This window comes from Microtus pennsylvanicus, chromosome 1 (assembly GCF_037038515.1).
Source record: "Microtus pennsylvanicus isolate mMicPen1 chromosome 1, mMicPen1.hap1, whole genome shotgun sequence".
Lineage (NCBI taxonomy): Eukaryota > Metazoa > Chordata > Mammalia > Rodentia > Cricetidae > Microtus > Microtus pennsylvanicus.
In genome coordinates this window covers 148,261,731-148,280,558 of record NC_134579.1, presented here as the reverse complement: position 1 = coordinate 148,280,558, position 18,828 = coordinate 148,261,731, and the positions used below count along the sequence as shown (strand labels likewise).

Sequence of the window (18,828 nt, the reverse complement as noted above, 5' to 3'; positions counted from 1 at the left end):
ATAATTTAGGATGATACTGAATTAGTTGTCTTAGTTAATTTCTCAATGTTTTGACAAAAAAAAATAACAAAAAAGCTTATGGTGGGAGAGGTTTATTTTAGCTTTCAGTCTGAACACATAGTCCATCACATCAAGGAATCATGGAATCAGGAAGCTGAAGTAACTAAACACATAGCATCTGTAGTCAGATAGCAAAGAGAGATGCATGCCAGTTCTCAACCTGTTTCCCCATATTATTCAGTCCAGGAATCTAATCAGAGAATTAATGACTATGGAGAATTATATTGGGTCCTCTACTTCCATTAACCCAATTAAGAAAATGCCTCAAAGACATGTCCAGATGTTTGTTTCTTAGGGGATTCTAGATCCTATCAAGTGGACTATTACCATTAACCATCATGCTACCTAATATTGTCTGGTCAACAATGAGACTTAGACTTGCACAAATAATAAAGGAACATATGGATATATTCATGAGCAGAAATCAACATATTGAGAAAGAAAAAAATATATCTTTTCCATGGCAGGGGAAAGAGGGTGTGGAGACAAAGCTGGCAGCACTGATGAGTACAGTGGTATAACACATGTAGATATGTTTGTAGAAATGTAGAGTTTACCCTCCAAAGCCTTGGATGGTAAAGAATGCCAGGGTGTGAGCAACTCATTAGGAGGTGACGATGGTTCACAGTAGGATTGGGATGGCTGGGGATGTCTCCGGAAGTCTGAGAAGACAATAGGCACAACAAATATTCGTCACTTGACTCATCTTCCTATTGAGAGACCTAAAAGTGGAGCCACAAGCCCAGACCATGAGACCAGGTGCAGAACATCAGTGAAGTCAAAGTCTACATTCTCTTTGCCCTCCTGTTCTCTCATTCAGTTGCAGCAATGGGACCAGTGTCCAGTCTGTGCCTTCAGAGAAATTCATACCTCAAGAGCTGATTGGATATCTGTAAGCATAAGTTACTCATCAGTACATGATGATCTCTAATTTCATCGCTTTTAGAATGAAAAAAAAGATATCATGATATCATAGAGCTGTTTAGACAGCTTTATGACAGCAATAACAACCGACAATCCTAATTTTTATAGCTACTGACTTGCTAAATAACAGCTGGTCATGTGTGAGTCTAATCTTCAATAATAGATGAAAGAATGTTTGAATCTATCACAACACACAAGTCACCGTGCTAAATTACCTTCTCCTACAGCAGGGAAAATGATTCTTGAGGGCAGATTTGTTATTATGGATGAGGATGAAGGGGCAAAATGTGGGGAAGCACGTGTCTAGTAATGTAAATATGCTGACTATCCACAGCCTTGGATTGTCAAATACGACAGTATAGATAACTAATATGAAGGACATTGAGTAGGAGAGGACAAAGGTGCACACAAGGATCAAGATGGTTTTTGTGGCTCTGTCTTCAGGGGAGACTCTGAGGGAATACTGGGCACTGTGGATGTGCTGTAGCTGACTCTTGTGCCTATAGAGGGTACTCACCATGAAGACACTGGCCCAGACCATGAGACCCAAACATAGACCATCAGTGAAACACAGCAAGGACAGATGTAGCCCAGGTACAGAATTGCGAAAAACAAATGCTGAGCAGTACCCCAACTTGATTTTCTTGGTGAAGTTTTTGTTAGTACCAGATCCAATCACATCTACAGCTGTTTTGCTGTTTAGAAGCAGATGAACAAGCCAGCTGAGTGAGCAGGACTGAACCATGTACTTGGAGACTGAGTGTTTCAGCTTCATCCACCTGGAGTTGCTGGGGCTGATTGTGATTGCTTGGAAACAGCTCAAGAGGCAGGTGCAGTGCAGGGAAATGCCCCGGGACACCCGGTTACTGTAGAGAGTAAGTTTACATAACAGGTCATCCAGGAGAAATTGCAAGCCCAACTGTGCCATTATTTGAGGAATTACTCTTGAGATGATAACCAAGGAATTGGCTAAAGTCAGGTGCCTCAAAATCTGGTCTTTGGGCATCAGACTTTTTCCAGTGAATACAGATGCAACAAAAGGAAGAAGAATCGACCAATTGCCAAAGATCCCCACAGCTGTCTGAAAAAAGAACAAAATTCCCATTGACAGATTCTCAGGAGCCATATTCTTTTCACCTGAGAGAAACAAATTTAACCACATCAGTACAATCAGGAAGAAGACATTTAAACGTGTATTAATTTTTTAGTAGCTCGAATTGTATCGTTGACTCATTAGGCCAAATGGCTGTCTTATCCCAAGTTACCCAATCAATAAGATATAATGCTGTGGTCATACACATTGTAGGTTATCAGATGTGGGAATAAAGAAAAGGATGGAACTATGCACTCGGAGTTGTAATAGTTCCTCGAATGATTTATAGTCTTCACAGTTCCTCAAATGATTTTTATAAACTAATAATATCCAATAGATACTTCCAATTTTGAATTGAGTATACTAATGTCAACAAGAAACTCAATTGCTTCCTGCAGTTCAGCTATTAAAACACAAAAGTAGAAATTAAACACTATACCCAGAGATACAGAAACCTGTAAGCAAGAAGAATCGAAAGAATGAATACATGTCAAAAGACAGGCTGATATAAATCAGAAAAAAGGTAAGAAATTCTTAAAATTTGAATCTGATAAAAGTGATTGCTATCATTGTTTGATTTTTTTAAAAAAATACAGTCCTATGTGTTCATATTTTTTTTTAATTTAAAAAGAGAGAGAAGGGGGTTTCTTGCCATGGGTCTTTGATTTTTTTTTTTTTTTTTTTTAGCAAATAAAGAATCTGAAGTTTGTAAGTAGTTTGGGATCACATAGCTAGAAAACATCAACCCTCTTCCCACATGCAGTTATTAGCATGGCTTTGTAGGGTACATTTTCATTTCAGTGCCTTGGCAATATAAAAAAAACCAACATGAAATGATAGCAAGACAGATTAGCAATCAGTTAAAGAGACAGAGTCAGAGATTGTACTACAAAGCTTAGCGTTCAAAACTATCAATGCTTGCCTATTTCCGAATCTGCGAAAGCAGCTGGAAAACTATAACAGAGAAAGAGGGGATTAAAGGGTGGAGGGAGAGGACAAGAGCCAGGCTATGAGCATCACTGTTTGTCGTGTTAACATCTTTGAAGTAAGGTCAATCAAAGATCATCTTCCTATTCAACTAAGGAAAGTCTCTGCCCTGAGCCAGCAGGTGTTGCTCCCTGACAGGGTCATGAGGAGGAAAGTCCAGAGGATCAGATATAATAAAGATAGACTAGGTAGGCTTAGTAGGTCTTGTGCAAGCTATATCTTGTGCCAAGCAAGCTTATTAATATGTACAGCATCATATCTGCTAATTTCAGGGTAGAAACTGGAAGAAATCATAAGAAAGCTAATCCAGCAGAGTTGTAGAAGATGAATGCACAGACTATCTCAAAGTCATCACATAACAAGCACATAGTGGCCCTAGACTGATAACTCCCATCTTTTCAGGGGGTTGAGACCACCATCTTATCTCCTAGGACCCCGTCTCAACCCCAGACTGGCCATGCTAAGTTTGCGCAGAACTAGGTTGCTTTTGCTCTCTCACCGGGGCTTCTGAGAAGTGTTGGGCAAGTCCAGCTCTCAATCCATCTCCTCATATTTTCATGAACACATGCACATGAAGAAGATTCCTGTATAGGGAGATGTTCCTGATGGTCCTGGTATTAGAAAACATTCCTACTGATTCCTTCTCTGCTTTTCTTCTACGCACAGAAGTTTATTATAAATTACATACTTGCTTAATAGAATTTCTGTGGTTAAGGGCTGTACTGAGGTAGGAAGAGGGAAATCAAATACATTGTGTAGAATGAGAGTTAGCATACCAGCATGAAATTATACAAGGAAAAGGGAACAAGACAAAATGTATTGATTCACAGGGTAAAAACTATATTGAACAACGTTGGAAAATCAGGTAAGGTAATAGACACTGTATTCAAACAAGACAGCCCCAATGAGTCAGATTTTGTGATAGATGCCATATTTGGGTTTAGTAATTTCATCAGTCTATCATGAATAATAAGCAATTCATCCAAAAGAATGGGGAGTAGAAGATGTAAAGAGAAGATGGAATATCTAGAAATGGACTTTGTCTGTAGACAGATGGCTCAGTTGGAGGAAATGTGATAAAAAAAAAAGTCCATCCCAGAGACTCAATGCTAGTCATCGCTCTGACATACTTCAAAGGAGAATTCTCCATAAATTCATTTTGAAAAACCAGAAATGTGTTTTTCAACCTAGGCATCAAGGGATCTGGAGAAACTGTGTCTGCAAGCATAGTGGATTCACATACAGAAGGAAGTACTCAGAAGCAACAGTTCCCAGAATGCCTTCCTGCTCTGTTCCACTTGCAATGTTCCTCGCTTGAGCACTGTCCAGCCTATGATGCTCTCTTAGGAATTCTTTTTACTTGAATTCATGTACTAAAAGTCTCCTGAGTTTCAGACTACACCAAAAATGGTCACATACACACCCAGTCAACAGTTAGCTGTCTCCTTCGGATTTCAATCAAGACTCGTCTTCACAGTTCTTACTATGAGGTGCTGAGGATGATAGAAACTGTGTTTTTTCTGCATCCCTTAAACTGATGCAGCAGAGTATCTCTTGTCTCAAACATTTACAAAACTAACGGAAAGAATTCTCTGTCGCTATGTTATTTTACACAGGAACTCTGATTGAGTCCGCTAAGAAAAGAAAAACCAAATCACACTGTGTAAGCCATGCTCCTCAATATGCACACTATCCATTCAGTCACACAAAAGCTTCTGGTTAAAATACCTATTTCTTTAAGAAAATAAATGATCATTTTTAGTAAACTTAAAAGATCTTAGGGAATCATGAATGGCTTGCATGTCTGTGATTTTAAGATTAGTAACTTTGGGGACTGGAGAGATGGGTCAGTAGTTAAGAGCACTTGCTATTCTTTCAGAGAATCCAGTTCTCTTTGCAGCACTCACACAAGGTGGCTCCCCACTGCCTGTAACTCCAGCTGCATGGAGAATCTTATACCTTTGGGCTCTACTGGATCCTGTACACGTGATCCTGTACAAGTGAACATACCCACAAACAGACACACAAATATATGTAACTTAAAATAATAAAAATAAATCTTTAAAAGAAGATTAGTAACTTTCCTCTAATAGGAGAGAATAATAAGAGCAAAATTCAACCACCAAATGATATGGGGGCAGGCTAGATTGGGTAATGGGTAAGAGCACTTAGTGCAAGCATTAGGACCTGAGTTCAGATCACACGGCCTGCATGATATTGGCCACCAGCTTAGAAAAAACTCACAAGCTTTAGATTCAGACAGAGATCTTGTTTAAATAAATGAGACAGAGAGAGATACAAGAAGGCATCCACCCACTCCTCTGCCTGCCAAACGCATGCACTGTATTCTCTATCACCTATCTACCTATTTATCTATCTATCATCTATCTATCTATGTATCTTTCATCTACCTACCTTCATCTGACAATCTGGATGTTTTCATTTGCAAGCATATTTATGTTATACATAGTAATGAATGGGACAGTGTACCCAAAATAGGATGGATGGATCCCTTGGAGCCTGTGGGAGGCATCAGTTTGCACAGAGAGGGAAAGGCAGAAGACAGTCCAACCTTTGCCAGCAGGAAATAGCTCACATTTCATGTGAAAATCTTTTTTAGGTATTCAATACTTAGCAATAGTGACTTTTCCTTCTAACTATAGATTCTCTGGTCACTTGTGACAGTATAAAGAGAAAATGTACTTACAGTGTGCTCTGTGAAACCACAGTGGAAGAGTGTTGTAGTAAGCAATTGAGATGAGACTCTGGCCTCTCACACACAGGTTTATAATTCCCTGGTTTCCTTCCCCACAGGACCTGTGACTTTCATGTCTAGATCCATAATATCATCTGCATGGGAATTAAGGATACCTTCTCAACAACTTTGCGCCACTTACCTGTAAATGAAAAAAAATCATATTAAGACAGCAAATACACAGAAGCAATTATAAGGAGTTGGGAAAAAAACTTTTCTGCAAACTGTTGGAGTACACAAGGTGTCACAAGGAGCGCCACACTAGTCCCATGCTGGGGTGGGCACAAGGGAATTATGTGTCTCCATCTGTATTGGGGCAGATCTGACAGCTTTTCCTCACCACCTGTTTTCTTGGGAGATTTCAGAAGTTAATAACCAGAATTTAGGGCCATTAGAGTTGGAGATTCCACAAACTTTAATATCTCACTTCTTTGAAGCAACATCTGCTAAGAACTTCTTGCTTGCTTGGTGTGCAGCTGGAGTTCATTCATTTCCATGTCTTAAGAAACTCTACTTCATGTATTTACAATTATGTATTTGAACAGCTAATATGTGGATTTCAGTTTTGAGCTAGTATAATTTTCTGAACTTCTTAGTAATGGATTCTATTTGTGGTGTGCATATATTTTGATGGTGTAGCTTTTAGAAAGAATCATTAGAATTTGGGGGTCTGTTTCTTTTAAAATATTTTTATTTATTATTTTAAAACTTCCTACATATATACCAAGTAGCCTGATCATATCTACTCCCCAGCCCTTCTTCAATATCTCCTCTCCAGTACATCTCCTTCTAATTTCTTTTTTAAATCAAAATAGTGCATTATTTTTTATTAAAACAAAGAATTGCATTATATTTGAATATATATCACAGTTAAAAGTAAAAAGTCAATATAGTCTCTTAGGTGGCATTACTTTTGTCATCAGTATAAACAGCTTGACAACTTAGTGATTCCCTTAATCACTGGCATGATGGTGCTTTGTATCTCTCATTAGCAGCAACACTGAGAGCTACTCTGTCTTCCTCATTCCAGGATCATTATGCACATAAAACGCCTCATTTCAAAGTTGGGTACCACACCAATGTATGAAATATTTGCTCTGAGCATACAAATAACTATGATGTTCCAGGTTTCTTTTGGATGTCTCTTCTTTCTCTTTTTTCTAATTAAGGTAAATCTTTATGAATGAACTGCTGCAAATAGATAACAAAGCAAAAATGTTTACCAAATAGTAAAAAATAATACAATTTTTAGTAGAAAAAGCTAGCTGGGAAAACAATTACAATGATTTGGAAAGAGTTCATTAGAAACTTGACAGAGCTTGCTGACCATGCCGCATACACACTAAAAAGACTCTGAATTGATTATTCTGGAGAATCAAATGCAGCCCACTTTTAAAGTTCCATGGAGACAAAAGCTGACCTTTCTCGAGGTCCAGGTCATGGAGCTGACCAGCATGTATTAGGCTGATTACTGGACAGTAGAGAACAAACCCAGGGTGAAGCTGAATGCCTCTCTCAGTGGCCTTTCTTTTACTTTTTAATTTTTTTTTACTTTTTTATTAATTTAATTTTTAAAAAAGAAAACAAACTGTGTTTTTTTATTTTACATACCAATCACAATTCCCCACTCCCTCCCCTCCTCCCCTTTCCTCCACCCAGTCTCTCACCCCAATCCCAATCTACTCCTCAGAGAGGGTAAGGCACATTGCTTTGTGGAAGGTTCAAGGCCCTCCCTACTATATCTAGGCTGAGCAAGGAAGGTACCTATTCAAAGAGAATGGGTTCCAAAAAAGCCAGTACAAGCAATAAGGATAAATCCTGGTACCACTACCAGTGGCCCCACAGTCTGCCCCAGCCATACAACTGTCATCCACATTCAGAGTGACTAGTTAGGACCTATTCTGTTTCCTTCCTTGTCTGTCTGGAGTTGGTGAGTTTCCCTTAGCTCAAGTAAACTGTTTCAGTGGGTGTGCCCATCATGGTCTCTTTGCTTCTGTTCTCACTCCTTCTACTCTTCAATTGGACTTCGGGAGCTCAGTCCAATGCTCTGATGCAGTTCTGTGCCTCTGTTTCGATCATTCTATGGTGATATTTAAGATAGTCTAACTGACTACAGGGCTGTGGAGGCCTGGAAATATGAACCTATTTTCACGTTGACCAAAGGTCAGAGATTTGCGACTTACCTCTAGTTCCTTCAAGGTTATTGTGTTTCTACTTAAACAAAGGTCCCGTCTAGATGTGAGGGATAGGTTAGAGTTGTGTTACAGCTGTGAAGAATGCTTAAAAAAAAAAGTCACTCTTATGAGGAGTTGAGTAGCACAAGATGAGGAAGTCCCTTCTTATCTCACGAACAGCCCTAGACTCTCAAGACAGATGGCCCTATACTGAGAGTCTTCAAATATACGATTGAAAAACAGACACATCTCCAGACCAGATGTCTGCTTCATCTCCCCTAACTGAAATAAGATGGACTTAAAGACAGTCACAGCAGAAGGCTAGTAAAAGGTCGTTTTGTTGAGCCAAAAGTTGTTTCTGAGTCCTGCTGTCGAGAGACCTAATGGAGGCAGTCTTGGGAAACAGTGGATTCTGAGGGAGAAGAAAGTCACTTAGAAGGAGAAACTCCAGGGCAGTCCTGGAACCATGGTCCTGTACAGTGCTCTGCACACAGCCCCCAGCCTTCTCAAACTGTACGTCTGTAATTTCCTTTTCAGTCTACTTGGTATCTGCAAGGTTCTGTGGTAAGAGAGAACAATGGGTAGAGCTATGTATGGATTAGAACCTTCTAGAAGCCTGCCCTCGCCTTCATACTAAAATTCTGAACTCATGTTTGAAAATTCTCCCTAGAGTCAGTGGACAACTGGAATTATTGCTGATTAATAATCAGCTTTCTTTGTTTGACTTTAACTCAAATATAACTTCTGCTTCCTCCTGCCAACTCAGTGGGAGAGGTAATTGTGCCCAAGAACATTTCTCAGTCCACAACTGTAATACATATTCACGACATGCTAGTTTTTCACATCAACTCAGATACAGAGCACAATGGTGAAGAGGGGTTTGCCACACTCACACATTCTCAATGCCCCTGGACATGATCATACATACCCCATTTATTATAGAAAGTTGTTTGATTCAAGGTAGGAAATTTTCTCTCTGATAGAAAATTGGTTTCATTTGTTTGGGAGTAGAGTAGTAGCGCACACCTGGAATCTCAGCACTTGGGGAGTTTAGCAGGAGGATTTTCACAAGTTCAAGGCCAGCTTGGGATGCAGAGAGAGAGAGAGAGAGAGAGAGAGAGACAGAGAGAGAGAGGATAGAGACAGTAAGTGTGTAAGAAAGATGTGAGAAAGAGAGAGAAATACAATGAGAAAATAACAGCTCCAAGTCAGAGTGTCATAGCATCATTCTCATTTTTGTCCAACCAGCATACTTTTTTACTATAGTCTTAAAGATTATACATAATTCATGATCAAATTGTACTTCCACAAGCTGTAAGACAGTTGAACTGTCTACCACAATAATCCAATATTTCTCTAATCCAGCTCTGTGTCTCAAAAAAAAAAAAAATAAATCACAGAAATGTTAAGGAATGTGAATGTAAAGAATGAAGTCTCTTCAATAAATTAAAATAAGACAAGATTAAAGCAGAAAAATTTTAGGAGAAGCAAGATAAAGAAATGTATGGATTTTAGAATTCATAAAATTTTTATTACCTTTAATAAATGAGATGATTTAATCATTTTAAATTTTATTGCTTCTATTCTGGACCAAGGGAAGGATTTTCTTTTTTATAACATTTGTTTTGTTTTGTGTTTTATTTTTATTTTTTCAAACAAGAGAACAAATTATCCTTTTTCATTATACATATCAATCACAGTTCCTACTCCCTCCCCTCCTCCCATTCTCTCCACTTACCCCATCCCCATCCACTCCTCAGAGAGGGTAAGGCACATTGCTTTGGGGAAGATCCAAGGCCCTCCCTACTATATCTAGGCTGAGCAAGGTATACATCCAAAGATAATGGGTTCTCAAAAGGCCAGTACAAGCAATAGGGATAAATCCTGGTGCCACTTCCAGTGACCCGTCAGTCTACCCAAGCCATGCAACTGTCAACCACATTCAGAGGGGCTAGTTTAGTCTTAAGCTTGTTTCTTCCCTGTCTGGCTAGTATTGGTGAGCTCCCATTAGCTCAAATAAACTGTTTCAGTGGGTGAACCCATCATGGTCTTGAGCTCTTTAATCATATTCTCATTCCTCCCACTCTTCAACTGGACTTTGGGAGCTTCATCCAGTGCTCTGATGTAGGTCTCTGTCTCTGTTTCCATAAGATATTCATCAGTCTGACTACAGGGCAAGGCCATTTCAGACTGCCCCCCCCCCGCCTCCTCTATTGCTTAGGGTCTTAGCTGGAGTCATCCTTCTAGATTTCTGGAATGTCTCTAGAGCCAGATTTCTTGCTAACCCCATAATGACTCCCTCAATCAAGATATCTTTTTCCTTGCTCTCATCTCTGTCCTTCCTCCATCTCAACTCTCTTGTCCCCTCAAGTTCTCCTCACCCTTCCCCTTCTCCCCCCACCAAGTTCTCCTCACCCCTCCCCTCCTCCCTCCCCCACTCCCCATGATCCTTTCTCTAGGAAAGCTAAGTAACAAGTTGAACCCTATGAAAAACATATATAGATCCACCTGGAAAGTTGAAATAGACAAGATCACCTGACAAAATTGGGAACATAGGGGTGGGGGAAAAGGGAGGGTGGAAGGGGTATATCTTTTTATTATCTCTGATTATTTTTCCTTGGGGGACAAGATCCCTCATTTCTAAGCGCATTTTCCCACAAAATTAGAAAAATACAATCTAACGATGTCATGAGACTCAGAGTATCTACTTGAACTAAGATTTCCCCACCAACTGAGTTATTTACCATGACCTATAAACATACATCATATTGCCAATGGTTTTTCAATATGAAAACAACAGGAAACTTTCAAAAGCTAAAAGATAAACATCCCATGTTCTTTAATACGCATGTTTGACTTAGTAGTGTTTCAGCTTTTATTTGTAGTGAGGCGCTGTTAACAAAGTACTCAGAATAAAGGACTGCAAAGTGCTCAGCCCTTAAGCACTCACACGATGGTCTCTTGATGCTCGGGGACTCCTGCAGAAGATTCCTGCAGAAGAGAAGGCAGAAAAAGTCTTGAAGAGGTGTTGAATGACTACAAGGAAATAGAGACTTTAGGATGCAGCAGGGCAATTGCTCAGGTACACTCACAGGGGTTCAGACTGCACACATAAGACCTGTGTAACCTCATGTCAGAAAACTCCCCACATGGAGGCAGCGGTGGGCATGAGGTCCCACCCCAGTTAAGGAGTTATTAGCTACTTATATTGGCTAAGAGAGGAAGTCGTATTTTCTCTAAGGTATGAATCCTTGTACACTGCCCTGCTCCCATAGAAGATCATACATTCAAGAGTATACACGAAGCACGTATTGGACTTAATGAACTAAAAGAAAATTGGTTGCGTGGATAGGAAAGAAAGGATGAGCCTTGTAAGAGTTGGTGGGTGGGGTAAATATGTATCAGCATGCATTGTATGAAATTTTCAAAGAACTAGTAAAAATGAGAAAAACAGAAAGAAAATCTTCTGGTAGAGTCTGGGCAAATCTTAATACAAAAAATTATCACTTTGAATTAATAAAGTTCTGAATAGATAGTTATGTATCACTTCTCAGTCTTTTGGCTAAGATCAAGTGATAAAGCCATTATATAATATTCATTTACATCCTTTTTTGATTTTAAGATAAGTAACTTTTACTCAAGAGAATCAATGAGAGTAAAGAAGAAAAGGTGAGGAAAAGAGAGTTCAGCCTTCAACATAAGTGATAAGAAGGACCCCAGGACCTATGGAAGGAGTAGTGTTGCAAAGAGTGGGGAAGGATGGGGACACTCAACCCTGTGCCTAGCAGTATACCAGTCCCGTTTTGTATGAAAGCCTTTCCAGTCCTTCATTTCCATGACCAGTGCCAGACTCACCTTCCCCTTACTCCATCCTTTTCTCAAGCGTCTGGTGACCTCGGTCCTGGCCTAAAAGGAAGTTTTCTCACCTGTGTGCTCTGTGGAACTACAGAAGGAAGAATGCTATAGTGAGGGATCATGTAGGTGGCTGAAATGTGAAATTTCTCTTTTAACAGTGGGGTCAGTTGAGACTTGTTAGGGGTAGTTCTTAGCGATATAGGTGAGATTCTTAAGCAACTTCAATGGCTTCTTCACCAGGAGTGCCATCTTCTGGGAAGGGTAAGGGGCTGGCTTATCGTGTGGCTTCCATTGGAAGAATAGGGGGCATTTCCTCTCCAGGGCCTCCTCTCTGCGGATGTGCACTGGCTGTAGCATCAACCTCTGGAGTGTCCATGACTGTTGACAGAGGTTTCTCTTCTGCCCAGTCCCGCAGCCTTTAAGTCCCAAAGAAACACACAGAGGTCTACATTAATTATGAATTGGTTGACCTAATTAGCTCAGGCTTCTTATTAACTCTTATAACTTACATTAGGCCATAATTCTTGTCTGTGTTAGCCACATGACTGGGTACCTTTTATCAGTGAGGCATTCTCATCTTGCTTTCCCTGTGTATGGATGACAACTGCAAACTGACCCTTTCCTCTTCCCAGAATTCTCCTGTTCTCATCACCCCACCTCTACTTCCTGCCTAGCTACTGGCCAATCAGTGTTTTATTAAAACATTACAAGACCACTGTCACACAACATATGATCTCTCTGAACAAGAGGGCTTGTGATTGACTGAAGTTGCAGGACTATTTTAGAGGAGTCCCAGCACATCCTGGGTCCTGACTGACTTTGGAAGGCAAAGAACAGACAACTAACAATTCTCTTCATCTTCCTTGAGTCTCCGAGTGTGGATTGATGAACACCCTGAAGCACAGGTTCCCTAGCCATTTAGTTTTAACTTTTGTGTAACATTTAGACTAAGGAGAGACCAAAATAAATAAATAATTTGGACAGTTTTTTTAAAACCCAAATTTTGTTAAGATTCAGTTTCTCGACTAAACACCTGAAACAAACTTTGCAGAAATATCTTTATCTTGATTAAACGTGTTTTTAAAATAAAAAAAAATCTCCAATGATATTCTGCTATACACATAGTTTGCTGCCTAGTCCAGTTGTCATCAGAGAGGCGTCATCTAGCAGCTGATGGAAACAGATGCATACCCAGAACTAAATATTAGGCAGAGCATGGGGAATCCTGAAGAAGATGGGGAGAAAGGATTGTAGGAGACACAAGTCAAGGACAGCACAAAAAAAAAAAGAAAACCTCACAGAATCAACTAACCTGGGCTCATAAGGGCTCACAGAAACTGAACTGACAACCAAGAAGCCTGCATGGGACTGACCTAGGCTCTCTGCACATATGGTACAGTTGTGCAGCTTGGTCCTGAGGGACTCCTAAGAGTTGAAACAGGGGCTGTCTCTGACTCTTTTACTGACTTTTGGGACCCTACTCCTCAGACTGGGTCACCTTGCCTAGTCTTAACATGGAGAGGTGCTCAGTCTTACTGCAACTTGATAGGCCATGTTTTGTTGATACTCATGGGAGACATGCCCTTTCCTAAATGAAAACAGAGAAGGAATGGATTGGGGGTGGAAACAGAGAAAGTGGGGGAGGGATTTGGAGGAGAAGATGGAGGCATAACCATTACCAGGTGTAAAATAAATAAGTGGATGAATATATAATAAATTTTTAAGGAGGCTTTGCCTACCATCTAATGTCCTGTAAGATTTTTTACTTCGGAGGAAAATCAGACTTAGAGAAAACAAAGATGACCTGGGTCTTTGTGCTGCCCTGCTTTTGAAAAACACTTCCATATTTACTCATGCTTTGTGTCTCACATAAGTTCATTCATGCTCATGTGCATGAGTCCTCCATTGAATTCATACAAATGATGTGAACAGCTGATCTGCCGCCATTTATTTGGAGCTCTTATGAAGGCCCTGTTATGAAATTGCTTGCAAATGAATCCTGGTGCACACAGGGTGCATGTCACTGTTGGATGGTAATTTATTTTTATTTCAAGAATGGCAACCATTAGAAAAAAGTGTGTTTGTTTTTCTAATTATTGCAACTTACATTCACAGTATTGAGAGCTTAGAATTAGGTAACATTCTACTTCTTCAAAGAGTCTCCAAACATTTTAGGTTTTACCATTATTTATACCCACATATACATGTATACATTACAAGTACATTACAAGCTAGAGTTCACATATCATAAAAACATGAGGTCTTTGATTTTCTGAGTTTGAGTAACTTCTCTTAAGCAGAATGGAAGGTGATGGGATTACAAGTGAGTGGCAGAAGGTGAGCATGGGGCAGAGGTGAAGAAGGGAGATCTAAAAAACACATTTTGTTTAAAAAAGCCATAATGACACCTAATACATTGCATGCTAATTTTAAAAATGAAAATAGGGTGAAATATTTTTCTTGGGTAAAATTACTGATAAACTTATAAGATGAATGTCCCCCAAATTGCCAATTTAAAGCAGCTTGACTCCAGGAATTTGATACAAGAGAAGGCTTTGAATATATATATAGTGTACCTTGTATGAACTTATAGAAGCCCCCAAAGCCTCCCTCTTTCTCTTTTATGAAGAGAAAGAAATACAGTGAGTGACATAGAGAAGCAGCCAGGATATGCAGAAATGCACAGAAAAAGGATTTAATTTACCCAAATGTTGAGCATTCAATGAACCTTTTGGAAACAAAATATATAGACTGCTGTACATAGAAGCTGAAGAATGAAGAGACTCCTAAGGAAGCAAAGTTGTAATAAGGCACAACAGTGTTGTCGGAATTCATTCAGCTAATAGCTTTTTGGGGACTGGCCCATTAGGGCGTGGTCTGAGGTACTACATGTGGACTGATAAGCACAGATGGAAGGTGTGTTTGCTATCTTGGCTGGTGGTCTGAGATTCTGTAGGCAGCTCCCATGACCGACAGAGCAAGGACCATGGTGGCTTTGTTATTGTGAGTATTCCACAAATAAAGAGTTGTCATCATTTATTCTAGGCTCTCGTGAACTTCCTTAATTATGTCTACATTCTAGCAAAGAAAAGTCTGACTTATGATATCAATATTCTCCGCAGGGTAAAACCTCACTACCTAACTATCCATATCACCTTACTTTTCAGTATAGTGGTAGTCCTACTCACTTAAAAATCAAAGCTGCTTTTGAAGTTGGTCTGTGGATCTCTCCTTCTCTAAATCCAAGTATGTTGTTAAAAGAAAAACTCAGAGTTTCTGTCTCATCAGAAGAGCCACTAGTTTGTGACAGAAGGAAAATAAATATCTAGGAACTAAGGTTCTCAAAACTCTGCTATTTCTCCCATACCTACTTTTGTCTCCGTGGTACCTTTCCTTGGATCTATGTCTATCAAAATTCATACTTTCCATTTTGATATTAATAATGTTTAAGTGTTCCAAAGTGAAAAATAAACTTTCTTATAGTATTCTCTGAAGTCTCAAGAAAGAAGATTAGACCCCACAACAGTAACTACACCTGGTCCATTTGATGCAAATGAGCCAATAAATACCACTCAAATATCTGTTTTTGGTTACAAACTGCTAAAGATGTTTCCAACTTGGCTAGCTGTTCATAAACTGTCTTACAACACTCTGGTCACTACTTCTAATAAAACTTCAGAAAAACCCTACCCACTACTCAGAGACTATCTGCAGTTGTGCCAGACAGTAAGTATTTTTGAGGCTTAACCATCATTTTAGTTTTTACAAGATCCTGCAGACATACCGTGTCTCCTATGAAAGCTGGAAGTGATTCTAGAAAACATGCCCCCTCTCCCAACAGATATTGTCCTCAGTGTGGGCCCATATTTCGATATGGCACAAAAGCCATATCCCCGGTCCAAGCTGATCACATAGCTCTGCAGACAAGCTGTCTCTGCCCTTAACAAAAGCCAGGATGCCTGCTCCTAGCTTCTTTTGTTAAAATGTGGATTACCTGAGAAGAGATGTTTGACTGAAGCTGATGACTGAGGAGTTCAGATGTTTGGTGCTTCCTTCCTTTTATAATTTGGAAGGTGTCTTATAGAGATGCTAATTCAGGACCTACCTGACTGCTAGCTGCAGACATGATTTGAGGCCAGGCACCTGGTTGCCTAGGTGATGGCGTAATGTGTCCCTCCCCCCCCTCAATTTGGTGTGGGTATATAAAATGTTTGGACAATAAAAGAGGATGCTGGCCTTTTCCATGGTGATGGTGTAAACTGTGTCAGTTCTTTTCCTCGCGACTCCGTTCCTGCCGGGTTAGGGAATTACGGAATTTATGTTGGACCCTCTCACGGGCCCCGACACCTCAGTGATAGAAATAATTGTCACCTGTTAAGGAATGGTTATAAGTTGTATAGGGGAGGGGGTGGAAAATTAAGTACTCTAGGGAATCTCTTTAGGGAAAAAAGGGGGGAGGATGGGAAGGGATAACGAATAGATTACCATATCTACTTGTGAACTATTAGTTATAGGCAATTTGCATTGATATAGATTCTTGTAGATTGACACATATGAAAAATTATCTTTGTATTCATGTCTAGGATAATTTGTATATTAATATAAATTCGAATTATATTGTTATATTGTATATGTTCATATTTTTGTTTATAATATTTGTACACATATGCAAAGTTATTTTGTCATATTGTAAGTATGTATATTTATATCTTTGCTTATGATATTTTGTATATTGATGCAATTTTAGGATATATTTATCATAGTGTACTATACATTTCTACCTCTGATCAAGATGAGCATATATATATATATATATGTATGTATATATATATATATAGAGAGAGAGAGAGAGAGAAACAGACAGACAGAGAGTCAGAAAGACAGAGAGATAGACAGAGACAGACAGACAGAGAGAGACTCAGAAAGAGAGACAGACAGAGACAGACAGACAGATAGACAGACAGACAGACAGAGAGGGGGAAGGGAGGAAAGGAGGGAAGGAGAGAGTTTACATTTGAGGTCATTGTCTTTATTTGCTGCACATCTGTTTACAGAACTCAGTGACTGAACTGGGTCATTGCTAAGGCCCCAGCTGTATACTGACTCCTATAAATTCATGGATGGACCTAGGAACTCCCTTTTTATCACCTTTGCCATGTTCTCATTCTCCTCACTGTCTGACTCTTTCCATGGGTTCCAAAATTTAATATTTTGGGAACATCTCTTTAGCATAAATCCAGCTTATCTTTTCTTTTGGCATCCCACCAACTGTAAGAAATGGCAGTCAATGCATAACTCATGCTACCTTTTGTCCTTTGCCAGACAAGTCAGAGGCTAAAGCAGAGAAATAGAGTCAGCTTGTCTCTTTCCTAGTGTAATTGAAATACTTATTGTATTGCAATTTCCTGTTCTAATTCCTGCCTTACAAAGGCAAATTCCTTCTTGGTAAACAACTTATTCTCAATTGTATGTCTAATTGCCCAAAACAAAGACCATGCAATTTGCTGTCACAGCCTGCTTATAATCCTATCTAATACATAGTTCGAATGACCAGGATATAATCTCAAGGCCATCCATAGTTTAAGGGACACCCTCATACCCACAAGGTGGGCCCATTCATAAAGAAGGCTTACTTCCCATTCAAAGTAAAGTAAAGGGACATCCCAGGGTCTCACAAAGAGTGTTTCACTCTCAGTTGAATTGGCTTTGGTTATGTATCTTATCTGCTATCAAAGAGAACATGAAACCACCAATACAGCACACCATCCCATACCACATAAGTAGGGGTAGCCATGCTGGGATTTCCCCCTTTTCTACTCCACTTGCACATGGATTAGCCTCAGTTGCACATTTCAGGGCATGTTGCAGAGGCCATACAACCATTTCTCCCCAACTATCCTTAGATTCTGCCAAATCTCTATTCAGACACCAAATGCCTTCTGTGAGTTATCCTACAAAGTCGTATCCCTGATAAAGACTTCAAAACAAATAAACAATTGTACCTGACTTTTTATTTCATTGACCCAGTAAAGCTACTGAGGCTGCCTTCAAGAGTATGGGTGAGGAATTGCTTACATGTGCATGGATAACTGAAAGGTAGCCACATCACCAAAATGCATACCACAGCCAAGATCAAGAAAGTTGCATCTCTAGAACTTCCTCTGTGACTTCCAGACAGCTACGCTAGTCTCTTCTCTCCAGCAACTCCTATGATTCATGTAAGTTTCAGATTTCTGAGAACGTTTTAAAATTTCTGTGTCTTATAAGCTTCCCTACTCTCTTCTGGATGGAATGTTTCAGTCTGGTGGAGATCATTACACATTTACTTTGCATCAGCAGGTAGTTCTACCAAAATAGTACGAGCTAAGCTGTCTTCCAAGACTGATTTATTTACCTAAAAATTAATTTAGGAAACTGATCCTCATATTGTTTGTCAATTAAGTGGTTGAAAAGAATTTTCATTACTAATTGATTTTAACCCCAGCTCTAACACAGAGGCAAAAGGGAAAGCAGAGATAGAGCTCTCATATTCACAATATATGACCCATGTTCATAAATACAAGCACTTTACTTAATTATGTACATTTTCTCATGAAATTTTGTTTTTTTTGGGGGGGGGGGTTTGAGACAGGGTTTCTCTGTGGCTTTGGAGCCTGTCCTGGAACTAGCTCTATAGACCAGCCTGGTCTCGAACTCACAGAGATCCGCCTGCCTCTGCCTCCCGAGTGCTGCGATTAAAGGCGTGCGCCACCATCGCTCAGCTCTCATGAAAATTTTTAAAAATTCCTTTATTTAATATAAAACTTTATTTAATTTCATTAAGATATTTTCCAAAGTACAATTATCATGCCAATTTTTGTAAATGCCTTTTTATCAATAATACTTCTTTAAAACAGTGGGGAAAGAATGTGAGTATGGACAATGCAGTAGTTTGAAAGAAAATTGACCCCATGTGGAATGGCACTATTAGGAGGTAGGAT

At 39.5% G+C, this 18,828-nt stretch overlaps 1 protein-coding gene and 1 pseudogene across 1 annotated transcript; one reads left to right on the top strand and one right to left on the bottom strand.

Moving 5' to 3' along the window:
- LOC142837303 (vomeronasal type-1 receptor 4-like) overlaps positions 1-18,828 on the top strand; it is a 138,535-nt pseudogene that overhangs the window by 48,813 nt on the left and 70,894 nt on the right.
- LOC142860707 (vomeronasal type-1 receptor 2-like) lies at positions 1,196-2,146 on the bottom strand. The gene has a single exon (XM_075992323.1). It carries the CDS (start codon positions 2,144-2,146, stop codon positions 1,196-1,198), a length of 951 nt encoding a protein of 316 aa, XP_075848438.1.